The 16,299-nt window shown below is 41.2% G+C and overlaps 1 protein-coding gene across 1 annotated transcript in view; it reads left to right on the top strand.

Moving 5' to 3' along the window:
* The window catches only part of FRMPD4 (FERM and PDZ domain containing 4), a 204,240-nt gene that overhangs the window by 85,737 nt on the left and 102,204 nt on the right, over positions 1-16,299 (top strand). Inside the window, exon 2 of the mRNA XM_052663584.1 lies at positions 13,522-13,682. Coding sequence (XP_052519544.1) covers positions 13,522-13,682 — 161 coding nt within the window. The remainder of the gene's footprint in view (positions 1-13,521; positions 13,683-16,299) is intronic.

The following is a 16,299-nucleotide window of genomic DNA, read 5'->3' as shown; positions in this document are numbered from 1 at the left end:
CTATAGACTCATTTCATGGGTATCTTCTGTGTGAAGTCTTTCCTGGTCCCCATTCACTGCCTTTGAGGTACCCTGACCACCCTCATGAACTGTCCGCCTGAAGTATGGAGTGAACCCTTCCATCACATTTGCCTCTAGCAATCTCTTATGTATGCATGCATGCTAAACCGCTTCATTCGTGTTCGACTCTGTGACCCTATGGACTGTAGCCTGCCTGGCTTTTCTGTCCATGGGATTCTCCAGGCAAGAATACTAGAGTGGGTTGCCATGCCCTCCTCCAGGGATCTTCCCTACCCATGGATTGAACCCAGGTCTCCTGCACTGGCAGATGGATTCTTTGCCACTGAGCCATCAGGGAAGTCAGCAATCTGTTATACTCAAGTCTTTATCTATCTGGCTCCTCTTACAGGGTTGGGATTTCTTTAATGGCTGTGAATTTCTTTGAAAGCATAAAACCAAGGAGAACTTCATAGTAAACTGATGCTCATGAAAGCTTTCTTAAATAAAGGCATTAATGCTTGATTAAAACAATGGCCTTGAGACTCTTCTCTCAAGGTCTCATTATGCAGCTATTTATTCTGCCTAGGATATTTTTCTCATTAGTACCTTCCAAGGTTAGTTCCCCACTTCATTCAAATCTCAGAAATAGCCTCCTTAGAGAGGCCTCCACTGCCATCTTGTTGAAACAATCCATTCTCTCTTTCATTCTCTATCCTACTGTATTTTTCTTCATAAAAACTACCAGCCTCTGACAGTACGTGATATAGTTCATATTTATTTGATTTTTATTGTCTCAGTCCTTTCATTGGTAGAGGTGTTAGCAATTTTGTTCTGTAAAGGACCAGATAGTAGTTATTTTAGATTTTGTGGGCCAGTCTCTGTCACAACTACTAAAGTCTGCCATGATAGCATGGAAACAGCTACAATGCATAAATAAATGAGTGTGACTGTGTTCCAATAAAACTTTATTTACTAAATCAGGCAGAAATCACATTTGGAACCCATGGACTATAGTTTGATGATGCCTGCACTGTAATATAAGCTTGTTGGTCTGAAACATAGCCATATCCTGGGCACAGTCAGGTAGAAAGCTTCTGTTAAATAATTGTTGAATAAATGGTTGATAGATTTGATCCACCATAAATAACAAAAGAGACTGATTTTAACTGAATTTGAAAAGTCCTTCTGCCAACTTGAAGGAAAATTGTAGATGAAATCTTTAAATGAGCATATCAACTCTTCTAAAACATAAAAATATTAGTCAGGATCATCCAGCTCTCAAATTCAGTGATATTCTCTGTCTTGCAAATTTGACTCTATGTAATATGGACCAAAGATAAAAGTTTACTCAGAACACTTTGACAGAGAGACAAAGAGAGCATACCTCAAGATAAAAAGAGCTTGCATCTCAGTCAAATTAGGCAAATTGAAATGGATTCCACAGTGGTCAGCACATCAGTTCAGTGTCTTCATTGTCTTTAAAGGTTTATATGCAGAAAATATGTTTCATTCAGAAAGAATGTTCATTTCATAAGCAATTTTAGAAGGTTTTTTGTTTTTGTTTGTTTTTGAGAAGCACTGGTGTAAATACACGTATGCCATCTTATAATTAAATATCAGTTGAATAATTGATCTCAAAGAAAGTGAAAGAAATAGAAGTCACTCCGTTGTGTCCAACTCTTTACGACCCCATGGACTGTAGCCTGCTTGGCTCCTTCATCCATGGGATTTTCCAGGCACGAATACTGGAATGGGTTGCCATTTCCTTCTCCAGGTGAATTTTCCTGACCCAGGGATCAAACCTGGGTCTCCTGCATTGCAGGCAGACTCTTTACCATCTGAGCCACCAGGGAATCCCCTACAATTGATCTCAATGCTTCTCTCACATCAGAGATGTTTATCATCTCACAGCTAAGAATCAAAAAAGCAGCTAGAATTACATTGATCACTGGAAGCCAGCACAAGGAAACTCCTTAATAGTGCCATCCCAGAGACAGAGTTTGTTTCCTGGGACTTACAAGGTTGCTTCATGGAAGAGAGAGGCTTGATGCATGGCTCTGGCAGGAAATGGATGGATGTGGGCTCAGATAAGGAAACTAACAAGTGTCATGGAGGCACCCAGGGAGTTGCAACAGCTGGGACCTGTTATCATCACTAGGCTCAAGAGGCCTGCCATGGAGCATGGTATGATCTTGGAGCCGTGCAAGGAGCCTGATATGACAGGAACAGTATTCAGAGTGGCTGAAGTCACTTCAGACCTGGACCAAACCAAGGAGAGAACAGGAGAGTGAAATACGCTGATCTCCTTGTCCTCCTCTTTGCTTTCCCCTACAGGCACCTCCATTGGTTGAAACCAATGGAAGCCAGAGAGCAGCAACCCACCTACTGCCTTCCGCAGGAGCAAGATCCCAACACATAGAGCTCACAGAAAAGGAGCCAGGCGTGGATCTAGGGGATGTGAGGCTGAGGTTCTGTTCCCTTGTAATGGGGCTTAGAACAAGGGGAATACAAGCAAACAAACCTAACCCAGAACAGAATAGATGTGTAACCCTGAGCAGTCAGGTAGTTTTATGTCTAAGAAAACTAAATGCTCTAAGTAGGGGGTAGGAATGATTATTTTAATGAAGAAAAGATTAAGAGGTCACAAGTTTTTAATTAACACAAGACTGTTGGCTTAAACCTTTGATTCTGTGATTTCCTTACCAGTGCCTTTTAACTTCCATCATAAGTTCTTAGTCATCAAAGTGAGCCCTTACCACTTAATCGCTTTTTGAAATCCTTTGTATAAAGATTAGAAAATCATGAAATTTATAAAGTGTGCCTAATCGTCTCTCTAAAAATATCTTTTATTAAAATCAATTCATGTTTTAAAATATTGTCTTAGATCAGGGTTTCTGTTATACACATTCTTATAGTTTGAATTTGAAAGAACCATGGGGTTGTTTTCACTTTCTAAGTACAAACTTATAAAACAAATTTTCAAATATGCATAGATCACAAGGATATACAGCCACCCCTTGGGCTGGGGAGGGGGCCTCCTGTTTCTTCACCAACCCCCACATACTATACTAAAATATGGGTAGAATCTAGTTTGATGAAGACAAACTCTCAGACCTAAAGTAATGATTTTAACATGTTTGACAAAGGCTTAGCTCATTGTTATCAAGTCTTTTGTTCAAAAATATTTTTTCCTATAGATTAAAAAAAAAAAAGAATCTATCAAGAAGAAAAAGTCTGTCCAGCCATGCAATACTTCATGCTTTGTACGGAACAGATATCCATGACATCTTCAATTTGGGATGGTTAGATTTCCAAACCCCAAAGGGTTCAATCTAGTGAAGCCCAAAGCAAGAGCACATGCCAGAACCATCAACTTGTCTGTGCCTTAGGCACTCAAACCCAGGGCCACTCTGTCTCATGTTGGTGCCTGGGGTAGGATCAGATAAACTGGGTGGAAAGGCACCATTTCCCATCAGCAGCATTCCGACTTCCTTTTTTGGTTTCTAAGAATGCTGCTGAATATTTCTGAATGTGAGAGCCGGACTTTTCGAGAGCTGTGAGCAGCTTTGGGATATCGGTGATTCTGTCCGTTCTGTTTGAGTATATAGAACACCTTTTACCTTTTCTTTTTTTAATTAATTAATTTTAATTTCAGGCTAATTACTTTACAATATTGTATTGGTTTTGCCATACATTGACATGAATCTACCATGGGTGTACATGTGTCCCCCATCCTGAACCCCCCTCCCACCTCCCTCCCCATCCCATCCCTCAGGGTCATCCCAGTGCACCAGCCCCAAGCACCCTGTCTCATGCATCAAACCTGGACTGGTAATCTGTTTCACATGTGAGAATATACATGTTTCAATGCTATTCTCTCAAATCATCGAGTATATAGAACACCTTTTAGAGCCACACAAGAAGTCAGGAGCCCCCTAGATCATACAGAACAGAAATGTCCACATTTGTAGCTTTTGTATGCCTATTAGTAAAAAAGTTTTAAACACATACCCCTTTAATATATATTCATGTATTCATGTTATGTATATATAATATATATGTGGCTATAAAGAATAGATGTTAAAATGAGATGAAGACAAAATACACATTTTGATGACTTGGCAATCATTTTTGCTACTACCACTGCATTAACAAGTATTTAATAATTTAAATGACAACAAAGTCATTCAGGGTGTTTGAGCATTTTGATTTACCGCTTCATTGGATAAATTTTGAAGGTTTGGCTACAGGTTCAGCCTATTTCTTTACTTGGTTTCAATCACTGTCAGTGGAGAAAAGAGGGAACTATAGAAACATAAGAAGAGACAAATGGACAAAGTGTTTCACCAGCTTGCTTATTAGATCAGGAAATACTGTTTTTCATTTCCATCCATGCAAGGGATTTTGTTGAAATTCAGCTGGAAAGCTTCTATATTCCTTGATGTCCTTCAGCTGTTCTCACAAACAAAATGGAAGATGTTGCCATTTATCATATTTTCACAAATGAGTCCACTGAAATGCTTCATTTGGAGGTTTTTTAAACAGGTTAGAAAAATTCATATTCAGGTTTTCAAAGGCTGCTGTCTTGATAGATACATATTTGCATAATTTTCAATAAAACAAGCACATAATGCTAGAATCATTTGCAAACATCTGTTTCCCTATATTCTTAGCACAATCCAAGTTTCTTTTAAAAAATAAGCTACTTTCTCATTCATTATTATAATACCCCCTTTACTCTGAAGAAACAACTCTTTTAGTTCACTGTTACCAGGTAGTTACCCTCGAGTAGGACAAAAGATTTTCATAGTCACTCTATTGCACTTAATGGTTTTGTTTTGAAAGCAACCATATTGTTGACATGTTAAAGTACTTCACTTTCTTTGGCGCCAAAGCTTGCACTAAATTCTCTCAAACAGGCATTTATCCCTAAATTTACCCTGGAACCTTTGTTTTGTCGTAGTCAAAGCTGCTACTCCATCATTTTATACTTATCTTTATTTGTCCCAGTGTCTCAGGATCCTGTAGGGTTCTACAGCCAGAGTATTTTTCTTGTTCAGAGTGTCTTTTATATTATCATATAAAATTTAGAATTCTCTTTGTTGAATTCTTCAAAAGAACTGTTGAGTTATCTTTATTTGATGGTATAAAATCTATAAATTAATTTGAAAAGAATTGATTTTTTTCATCTTTTGTCTACCCTTTAAGGAAAAACCCCATTTTTTTTCAAACCCTCCTAAAATTCTCTAACAAGTTTAAGTAAGGATTCTGAATTCTCTTGGCTTTTAAAGTACTATGTAAGTTTCCAAGCTTGACTAAACAGTTCTAAATCTTTAAATACTCCTGACATGTTGTGGGAATTGACTGACAGTGGCTTGTGAAATTGATTAGTGAAAGTTAAGTTCCCCTGAACTCATAATCTGCCTATATATTCATGAAGGCAAAAAGCCTGAGACTCACTGTGTTATGTGACCTGGAAACACATCATGTCTGGTTATCTGTGTTTATATTAAATTTTACTCACCTCCAGGGGTGGGATTTGTTTGGGCTCTTTTCATTCCAGAAGACAGAGGCTTGTCTGGATTTGTTTTTTTTTTTTAAAAAGGAAGTGGGGGTTGTTGAATATAAAAATACATTATATCCTAAAAGACATGGAATCCCATGGATGTATGAGAATGGAAATGCAGAGTGGTAGAGCCTCCTAGCCTCATGAGAAGCAGCTCTAGGAGGTAGTTCCAGATTCAGAGAAGTTTTAGGACCCTCATTAGCAATACTTCCTGAATTTCCTAGCTTGACATCACTCCACAGTATGGTTTCTCTCCAATGGCATCACTTCTCTTTCAATTCTCCTTTCACCTTTCCGTCAAAGATGCTGTTTACTCACATAGCAGGTATAAATCTTATCCTTCAACTCATGTGTGTTGTCATATTAGATTTCTGCTGATTGGCAATTAGAATATAATCACGTGGAATATTCAAAAGTCCCTGAAATCTCTGCAGAGCAGAAATTCCAGCAGGCCTTTTTGTGGTCTTCAGTCCTAAGATACTGTATTCCAAGCCTTCATGGTCCCCTGAAGTTCACTGACTCTGACATTTCTTTAGGCTCAGCCTATGGATCTTGGTGCTTTGCTAGACTTACCACCAAGCTAACTTTCCTGAACTTTCTGTCACCTCACAGGGGTCCTCTGCCCTTGACTCCTAACCCCAGTTGCTCAGACTTTAAGGAAACAAGTCAAGAGAGAGAGTTTCTGGTGTCAGCTTTTGCTCTGGGCCCTTATAAATGCATCTTCCCTAAGGCAAGGAACTGAATGAAGGCTGTCTACCTTACTAGTTATGGAAGAGAAAAAACCTCAGTGAGAAGAAAGCAAAAATTCATTTCAGTGTGTTATTTTGCACACATCATCCTAATTTTGACTTACTGGACATATATCCTGGGCGTCTAATCTACCTCATGATCCCTTCTGAGTTGTAACCTATCAACTTCAATAATTCACACTTCTGCTTTCTTTTTCCTTCCTACTGACATTCGTATTCTGGGGAACTCTAGTTGGTCTGACTCAGCACTTTCGCTCAGAGCCTTTCTTATTAGGGCCCCTCACAGGTCACAACAGGGCTTCTGGAATGTTGGCTTGGGAGCCACCACTACTCAAGTCCAGTCAGAGATATGAGAAAGTCATGCAGAATAGAGCAGGAAGTGCCTGTGCCTGCATGTCAACTGGGATATTGAGGGGAGAAGTTTCCTTTGGAAGTGTCTGTAATGTTTGTAAAATGTAATATATTTAGCCATCAGTAGTATGGAGAATAGGGTTGGTAGAGAGAATCCTTTTTGAATGTGATATTTCAGAGTTTTTAAATACTACTGAAAACACGAACTACAGATAGTATGAGTGAACTTTGAGTGCATAACAAACATCCCCCAAAGTAGGTGTCATAAAACAATCATTATTTGTTACCCTTCATTCAGCTGGCTGATCTAGGCTGAGGGGCAGCTGTGTTTCACTTGGCTCCTCACTGAGGTTCCACTTCTGGTCTGTTCCACATGTGTCCATTCCAGAGCCCAAGCTGAAGGGGAGACAGAGACCTTGAGAATGTCTTCTCATGGTGACAAGAGAAAAGCAAGAGCTTATTTCCACCCACACAGGTGTGTTTTGTTTGTCATTCTGGGCTCAACCATGTGACACGCTTTGGGCAATGAGATGTTAACAGAGTCAAGGGGTGGAGAAGTGTGTCATGCATCCAGTGAGAAGGCCCTGAAAAGCACTGTGGCATCCAGTGGCAAATCAAGAATGCCTCTGTCTCCACCCCATACTAGTGCTAGCTAGATGGGAATATTATATGTTGATGCTTAATGCTCTCATGTAATCACAGTTGCCCATCCCTGAAAGGTAACATGAACAATGACCTTCTCAATCACAACTGAGGCACGTGTGTTTATTTATACTCCTTTTCATTCCAGTCTTAACTTCCTAGGGATTCCACCTGCCGCCATCTTTCTATATTCTTTAACTCCTCACCGAAGGTAATGGCTTTTAATTTTGCTTCTTCCAAGATCTTTCTGCTCAGCATGTATTCCAATAAAGGACCTCACTGGCTCTAATAAGTGAATGGAAAACTGAAATTACTGTATTAATGGGTTTTCTTATAGGGCACATTTTACTAGTCAAAGTAGTCCTTTGTGATACTTTGGATGTATCAGTCTCTTATTTCTGCTGAGGAAGAAAAGCTTCTTGAGTTCAAAGAAAGCCCTTTCCTTTTGTTTTGAGAAGTTAGGCAGCAGAATTCCTATAATTCCTTTTGAAATGAATCTGTCAAAGACAGGAAGATTGTTCATTTAATCTCAGTGGACACATTTTCCATCTCAGTTAATACACTATGGATTTTTAGGTCAGAGATGTCTAGCTTATTTGCGTGTGTTTTTTGGAGAAGATTGAGGCAGGGGCTGAAAGTTTGTGTAGCTCATCAGTTGTATTCCTCAAGGCTCAGCATCAGAATTCACTGAAGCATGTTCAGCAGGTAAAAAGATGTTGCTTTTTAAGCTCATTATAAAAGAACTCAAGCATCTTTATAAAAACTATTGCAGGGAGAGAGCCAAAAAATACTTGCATAACCCAAAGGGCAAAATGATGTTTCATGGGGAAACATTTTAGTGTGAATCCATTCTTACTGGAAAAGGGACAGGGGTTGATTATCTATAGATAGTGTATTCTGAAAATATAGCCTGTTTAGCAAGAAAATGATAATAACAGTGGAAGGTTATCCACTAAGTGCAAGCAAAACAAATAGAATCAAAAATAACAATAAGCAAAAGAGAAAATACTAGAACAGGCAGCAATCACAAAATACACACCTGCTTGTAAGTTTCAAACTTTATTGGGGTGGGGAAGTGTTAGGGACTGAGGGCAGATCCTCTGTGGGATGAAAGGGCCTGCTCCTACGTCTCACTCATTCACTCCAAGGTCACTTAACAGTCTTTGAAACACAGAGGAGGAGAACTTACTAATCTTGATTCAGTTGCTAGAGGAGCCTAGATTTTCTTCTTCTGTATTCATGCATGTCGATGTATATTTGTGTTTACTGTCATTGCATTTGATACGATTCTTCAAATTGAAGGCCTCAGAGCTTACTTAGGATTTATGAGGCATCTCACTGAGCATTGGGCTATAGGCAATTGAAACATTGAGTTTGGTTTCATATTTTAAGATTGAATGAGTTCATAATGTCTGAAATCTATGCCTTTCTGATCATTGCACCCCAGAGATGAAAATAACAGTGGATGCTTTTTGAGTGCTTCCCACATGTGAGAGAGTTTGCAAAGTGCTTGACATTTGTTCATTCATTTAATTTTCACAGCGATCTGATGAGATTGTGTCCGTTATTATCACCTTTCTTATCCTTTATTATCCTCGATAAGGAAACTGAGGTACAGGATGATGAAGTTATTTGTCCACATGACACTGCTAGATAGTGGTAGGGCCAGGATTTGAACTCAGAGAGTCTGGTTCCAGAGGCTCATTCCCAGACTAGCATACCAGTTCCCTTCTTGGCCCTATACCTGAGCATTTGTGTGTTTCCTGTAGCTCCTTAAAGAGTAAATGTCTCCTGCAATTTGGGTACATCAGGACTCAGGACCTGCATTAGATAACATGCTTATAGGTCCATCCTCACTGGGACCCTCCTATGTGTGCAGAAAGAATGTTCCAAAGTAGGAGCCCAACCCTCCTCTGTCAAAGTGGCTTCCAAATATGTTAAAAGTCCAAGGATGTCTTGCCATATCTGCCCCCACCCTGTTCCAAGGCACCGTGATAATTTGTCAGGACTGATGCAGTGGGACCTGAAATGCCATCCCTGCTCACCGGGGTGCCCTCAGTCTGTTCTCAGTATGGTATTTGGCACATCATCTCCATTCAGAACCTTCCAACCGCTTCCTCTTTTACTCAGAATGAAAGACAGAGTTCTTCTTAGAACCTGTGTGATCTTCGACCACTCATCAGTTCTTTACCACTCCCCTCACTGCCTCCACCTCCGCCGACCACTGGCTGCTCTCACTTGTCCTTAGGACCTTTGCACTGCTGAAATGTACCTCCTCCAATCATTTTCTGACGCCTCGTATAACTTGGCAATACCCTCACCCACCAGCGCTGTAGCCTTCCTCCCTGCATCATTTGTCTCCTTAGTGCTTATAATGACCTGATAAGCCATACGTCTTATCCATTAGTTTATTCCCTGTCTCTGCCCACTAGAGTAAACATATTTTTCATTCTGCTTTCATTCCTGTTGTGTCCCCAGAACTGAGAAGCCGGTGGGTGTACAATAAACATTTGTTAACAAAATGAATAAATGAATGCATTTTAGAGTTGTTTTGGAGAATTAAATGAGCTAACATATGGAAAGCATCTTGAGAAAAGGCTTAGCATGAAATTAGTGTTTAATAAATGTCAGATATTAATAAAATGATATTGTAGTACTTATTAAGTGAATGATGAATTAAAAATTGGAGACTTACTTCATCATGTAAGTGGAAAGAAGATAATCTTTCTAGAGATGCTGTAAATATTTTAACTTACATTTGCAGTGGATGCTATGGGAAGTTGTTAGGGACGTTAGTTGTGGCCCCTTTTCCTGTTATCTAGAAGGTACTAGAACATACCCTTCCTTGCACAGATGAATGATCCCTAAACATTGCTACACTTTGGAATCCCCTGGGAAATCTTTTTTGAAAAGTGATCCTGGCTTTCACCCTTAGGTATTCTCATATAGTTAGTCTAGGGTGAAACCTGGGCATTAGGGATTGTTAGTGCTCTCCAGATGATTCTAATATGCAGTAAAGTTTGGGCACCACTGCTGGAAGCTTCTCACAGTACTGGCAGCAACATGGGGACTCATCTTCCCCAGTCCCACCCTACACTTGGAACTGAGTTATGCCAGCCAGAATTTGATTCTCTGTAACACAGCTCCTATGACTATTAGAAAGCTACGTCACCTCTGCGACCTCTTCATCATTTAGAATATGTCTTCTGTGGATTCTGTTGCAAACTCGGAGCTCAGGGCCAAAGAATATGGATTTCCTCTCCATTTTTTCCTTTCTTCCTTCTGGGGATAAAAGGAGAGATGCATTTCGAAAAATAGCTAGAGTACAGCACACTCATGTTACTGAACCCAAGCTTGAACCAATCACCACACAACAGGCCAGTAAATCAAGGGACAAGTTTTGGGGACAAGGAATAGCAGCTTCATTGAGAAAGCTAGCAAACCAAGAAGATGGTGAACTGGTGTCCAGAAGTCCCATATTACCTGAGTTAGAATTCTTTTATACTAAAGGGAATAGGGGTGTGGCTGATTGTTACCAACTTCTTGGTGTCAGTATTCTTTCTTCTTACATAGGTCTGGTTACAATGTTCTTATAAACCTTCAGCAAGGCAATGTTCTTTTTACAAAGGTGCAGAGGTGGCTTGACTAAGCAGAGACAACAGGGCACAAGGGTTAGAGCTAAAGATACAGATCCAACATGGAGTCGGGTTTGTTCTTCTCTCTTGTTACACTCTGAGATGGAGCCCTCTTACAGAGGACACAAGAGAACAGCACAGTGGCCACGCCCCCCCGGTAACCCCACTCACCCACAGGCACAAACAGCCACACCTGTTTCCGGCCTGGGAGACGAGTTATCAGAGCAAGGAATAACTTTAATCTGAAAGCTGGCAGACTGAGAAGATGGCATATGAGCACCTCAAAAAACCACCTTCCCTCAGTCATAATTCAGGCTCCTTTTATGTCAGAAGGAGGGAGTGGGGCCCACTGTGGCACCGACCCATGGCTGAGCTGGGCCACTAAAGCCCCCTGCTTGACAGTTACTACTGTTCCCTCACTTGGGGGAGGCGCTTACTGTGGAACCAACTGATAGCTGAGCGGGGCCACTAAAGTTCCCTGATTGATAGTTATGATTGTTCCCTCAGTTGGTGGAGGAGCTTACTGTGGAACCGACCAATAGCTGAGCAGGGCCACTAGCAGTCACCGGTTGACCTGTTGCTCACCCATGGAGTCTTGCTTGGGCCAGGGGCCCACTGTGGCTCCAGCCAGTGGCTGTAGGAAGCTGCTGTAGCTGGTGGCTGCCTTGCTGCCACTACATCTTGAGCACAAAGGTACAAGTCCAGCAAGGGACTGGGTCTGAAGAAATACCCAGATGCTCCAGCAATGTCCACCTCCAGCCCTCCGTGGAGGAGGGCCTGCCGGCGGCAGGGACCACGGTGACCAGGTAGAGGGTAGTAGACGAGCCCATCAACTAGGATTACTGTCGGAGGCAGCAGATGCCCCCAGAGCGGGCCAGTCTGGTGGCTAGGCATGGCTGTGAGCTGGGGGGTGCGGGAAGCAGCCCCTGCCTCAGTGGAGTGCAGGGCTGGCACCAGGGAGGGAAGGGACCATCTGCCTCAGGTACTGCTGCGGAGGCCACCACTCCAGTGAGACATTGGAGATAGCACCCAGCAAGGCCGGACTCATGGGCGTGTGATGCTACAGTCACACAGGACCCTGGACCGGGTTTCACCTTCTGCTGCCCTGAAGTTCTCAGTCCTGGTGGAAGGAGGGCCCCACGTTCTCCTTCTGCACTGTCCTTGCCAATGATGTAGCTGGTCGAGCACATGACGCTTAGAATCAGAAGACCTGATGTGAATGGCACCTGGCTTTACACCTGAGAAGAGTGTGATTCTGGCCCAGTTCCTCTTCCTCTTTGGGCATTTACAAAGAGGAGGTGGTGGGGTCCAACTCCTTCTATCAGTGGGCTTTGTGAAGATGCAAGGAGGTAACAGATGAGTGTCAGCACATGACCCACAACGGGTTAGTTTGCGACTAACACTTCTCTTTTTGCTGGTGTTCCAGATCACCAACTGCTGGATCCAAAAGACATTTCCTTCCTTTCTGTTTCAAAGGGATTTTAAACTTCTATTTTCCTAGCCAGTGATATATGCCAAAAAGAGGGTTTTCACTGATTTTTCTCAACTCTTATGAATTACACTGAAGGACCACAGTGTTCCTCCTTCTCTTTCCTTCTTGATTACATTTAAACAATACATTGTCCAGATGGTGTGTAGAGTAGCATCTTTTCAAGGTATTTTAAAATGATCTTTCCCTTATTGAAGAAGATTAGAGAGAGAAAAATTGAATTAAGTCTGTGTCACTGAAATAATCTTGGCTTACATATTTAAGGAGATTTCTAGTGTTCACACTAATAACTCTTCTCCAGTGAAGTCTGCCTTGGATGATGTGCATGAGTGAAGACTTACAGGAGCTGATTTTCGACCTGACTCTCTGGCACATGGGCCCTGAGTGACAATAAGCCACCATTCTCAGTTTCCTCCCTGTACAATGCAGATAATAATACCTGCTCTGTTCTCTCATGCTTAAGGTTGTTTTCTGGATCAAATGAGCTGTTTATGGAAGCATTTTGAAAATTTTTGAAGGCTGTACAGATTTCAAGTTTAGATTATCGATAAGCCTTCCAAAGTTTAGGTGTTAACAAAAACATTTAAATCATTTGAATGTTTTTCTGGAATAGAAACACCAAGAGTTAATTCCTCAACTTTGAAAAGGGGGACTGTACTTGACACCATTGCCACCCAAATGATCCCCATCACTTCAATTTCACTGGAGTCAGAAGCCATATGTGTTACCCACTAAAGGTCCGGAATATTCTGAGATTCTTTCTCAGCAGATCAGTTATAATTTGATAAAGAGTTGTCTTTTTCTCTATTCCCTTTAAGCTCCACATTTAAGCACAGACTTGAGAGAGATGAGGGTGGGCCACACACACATCTGCAGGACAAGGATTTCAGAGTGAGGAATAGCCAGTACAAAGGCCGGAAGCAGATATGGGCCTGGGGTCCTCAAGGAAGAAGCATGGCAGTGCATCTCCCCACATCTTCCCTGCTCTCTCCCCAACAGAGAATAGACGGTTTTGCAGCTAGAGAAGGTGCTGTGACTTGAAACTCATACACTGATGCCTCGTCCCTCTTGTGTGTGCTTTGCCCACAGTCACATGACGCAAGCAATCCCATTTGATGACCCTCGGCTGGAGAGCTGCCCAGTCATCCCTCCAGCCCCACGGAGGGTGGAGATGAGGCGGGACCCTGTGCTGGGGTTTGGTTTCGTGGCAGGGAGTGAGAAGCCCGTGGTCGTCCGCTCAGTAACACCAGGTAAGCACCCAACCCCGCTGCTTGGACTCCAGGACCTTTTGCCACTCCATGCCAGCACGACCACTGTTCCATTTCATAAGTTCCATACTGTTCCGTCTCAGTCTGTGAAGTATAGTTAAGTTTTCCCAGCACCTGGATAAAGCCAGACCAGCAGAGGTACAAAAATGGCTCTGCAAACGAGCTTTTAAACTTCCAAATCCATCATATTGCCAGACTTAGCAAAACACCAATCCATCATTTGTTACCATGGAGATGACCCACTTCTTAATGTATGAATGCATGTATTAAGAGGCAGGCATTGTGCTGTTTTCAGTCAGCTCTGGACAAACTTCTTACCAGAAAGTTATAGTTAAGTTTCTCTAGGATTTAGGTCTTTGGGGGGTGGTTGCATTCTTTTACAAAAATGTACTCCCCTCTCTTCCCACTAGAGGCAGAAGATATTTCACTACCCCATAGCTGTTGGGTTGAACCAGATGATTGACTTTGGCCAGTGTCATATTAGATGATGACATAAAGATGACATAAACAAAGGCTTGGAATGTGCTTGCCTAGTTGAGCTCGTTTCTTGGGTTTCTGCCATAGACGTAAGAAGAGTTTCCCTGAAGCGGCTGCTACCCCTTCATCCTGAGCTCCTAGATGAACCTGTAAGGCAACCAGCCTGCAGCTGAGAGCTAACTTACAGACTGCCTTCAGTGTACAGCACAACTGCCCAGCTAACTTTGCCCTTGATCAGCCAATCCACGGTCATTCTAAAGACCCATAAGCATGAAAGGAAACCCTACTGAGTTTGGGGATGTCTTGTTATACTGTAAATGCTAACTGATGCAGTATGTGGCAAATCTCTTAAATTCTATCATAGGATCAGGTAATGAATGTACTTGGTCTCAGTCATTCTCAGTGCAGAGATGTCCCACTATCAACACAGTTGAATATAATGGACTGTGGTATCATTGTCTGATATGGGCTGCCTTTGCCGTTGCCAGAAACCATGCTCTTTCTATTATTGATTAATTATGTGTATTTATATGCTTATTTTAATGAACTTATACTGGATTTATTTTCAGACAAAAGGAAAGTATCTTCTATGCTGTTTTTCTCCAGTATTTTTCAAATCAGTAACAGAGTTCAAAAGGAAAATGCTGTAGTCAAGAGTGCAGACTCTGGCATCAGACTGCCTGGGTTTGGTGGACTTGAATCCTGCCTCTGCTCTTATTAGGTTGTTTTTAGCTTCCGTGTTAACTCCCCTCCATTTCAGTGTGATGTAACTTCTCTACATCCTTGGGATAAGGAGGACCATAGGGAGGGAACAAAATGCATTGGAAGGATGCCAGATTAATATCTGTTAATGTTAAACTATAAAATATTCGGCCAGTTGAGTCTGTCAGTTAGGGGGAATGAAAGCCAACTAGTGGGCTAGTATAGATCATTAAAGTGGATTTCATTTTGCCTCATTTTGACACAATATGGCCCAGAGCAAGGACTGCAGATACAGTTAACCTCTTTAGACTTGTGCAGAGAAGAGTAAGTTTCCTGTTCACTCCTACCACTGCTTCATCACACAGCTTCATACTTTGTCTGCTGACCTTTTTATTTTATTGGCTATAGATTATAGTTTTTGAACTCGATGCACTTGAGAATTTTATTTTCAAAATAAAAGAGATTTTTTGTATTTTATAATAATGAAATAATCCATATGCTCTTCTTAAAAAAAATGTAGGTAGTAAGAGGATAAAGGTTTTTCAAAAATCACCTGAGTTCCAACTACTGAGTGTTAACCATTATTAACATATACATGGAGAGCGTACATATAATAAGACCATTCTGTTTATACTTTTGCATGTATTATGTATCATTCATATATAAACATATATATAGTACTATATGTATGTGTGTGTGTGTACACACACATTTTTTTCCTCAAAGGGGTCCCATTGGATATGCAGTTTTGTCATAGGGGGACACTTTAACATCTCTGTGGATTTCTCCAATGTATATGTCCTCCTTAGTGCTAACTGGAGATTCGGGTTTGGTTTTTCATTTTCTTGTATTGACTTACTGTTCCTTTAGCCTCTTCCCTTCCTTGCCCTCAATTTTCCTACACTCTTACCTACTTTAAGACAGTTTTGAGAAGAGTAGAAAAAGCGAAAACTAAAGTCAAAGAGCACTGTTTCCAGTCATTTTTAAGAATTAATGCAGTCATACAAGTCATATCTCTCATAAAATAACTCTATTGAAGTCAAGTGATTCCAATGGTAAGATCAGATTATCCTATAGCAGACCAGCCAGCCTTCAGAGTAAAGGGCATGAGAGTCCTCTGAAGTATTCCCCCAATTCATGTTCTGGAAGGCACTGTATATTCCTTCCTCCTATAATTCTTGCTTAAGAAAGAGTATTTCCATGTAATCAAAAAACATAGGTCAAATGTAAGACTAAGTCTTGTTCATCTGCATATGGTTTTCTCATCAGATTAGTTAACATCCATTCTGCAAACAGTTACTTTGGAGATTTTTCTGTATTTGAACAGCATTTGACTTCTAACCATTTCTTTGAATTTGAGTGATTTGCTCATATGTAATCCAGTCATCATCAAAAGCCTCAAGTGACTTTCGGAATTCCT

Source organism: Budorcas taxicolor, chromosome X (genome assembly GCF_023091745.1).
Source record: "Budorcas taxicolor isolate Tak-1 chromosome X, Takin1.1, whole genome shotgun sequence".
Taxonomy (NCBI): domain Eukaryota; kingdom Metazoa; phylum Chordata; class Mammalia; order Artiodactyla; family Bovidae; genus Budorcas; species Budorcas taxicolor.
Note: the sequence above shows the minus strand (reverse complement) of the source record. Positions and strands in the feature narration are given on the sequence as shown.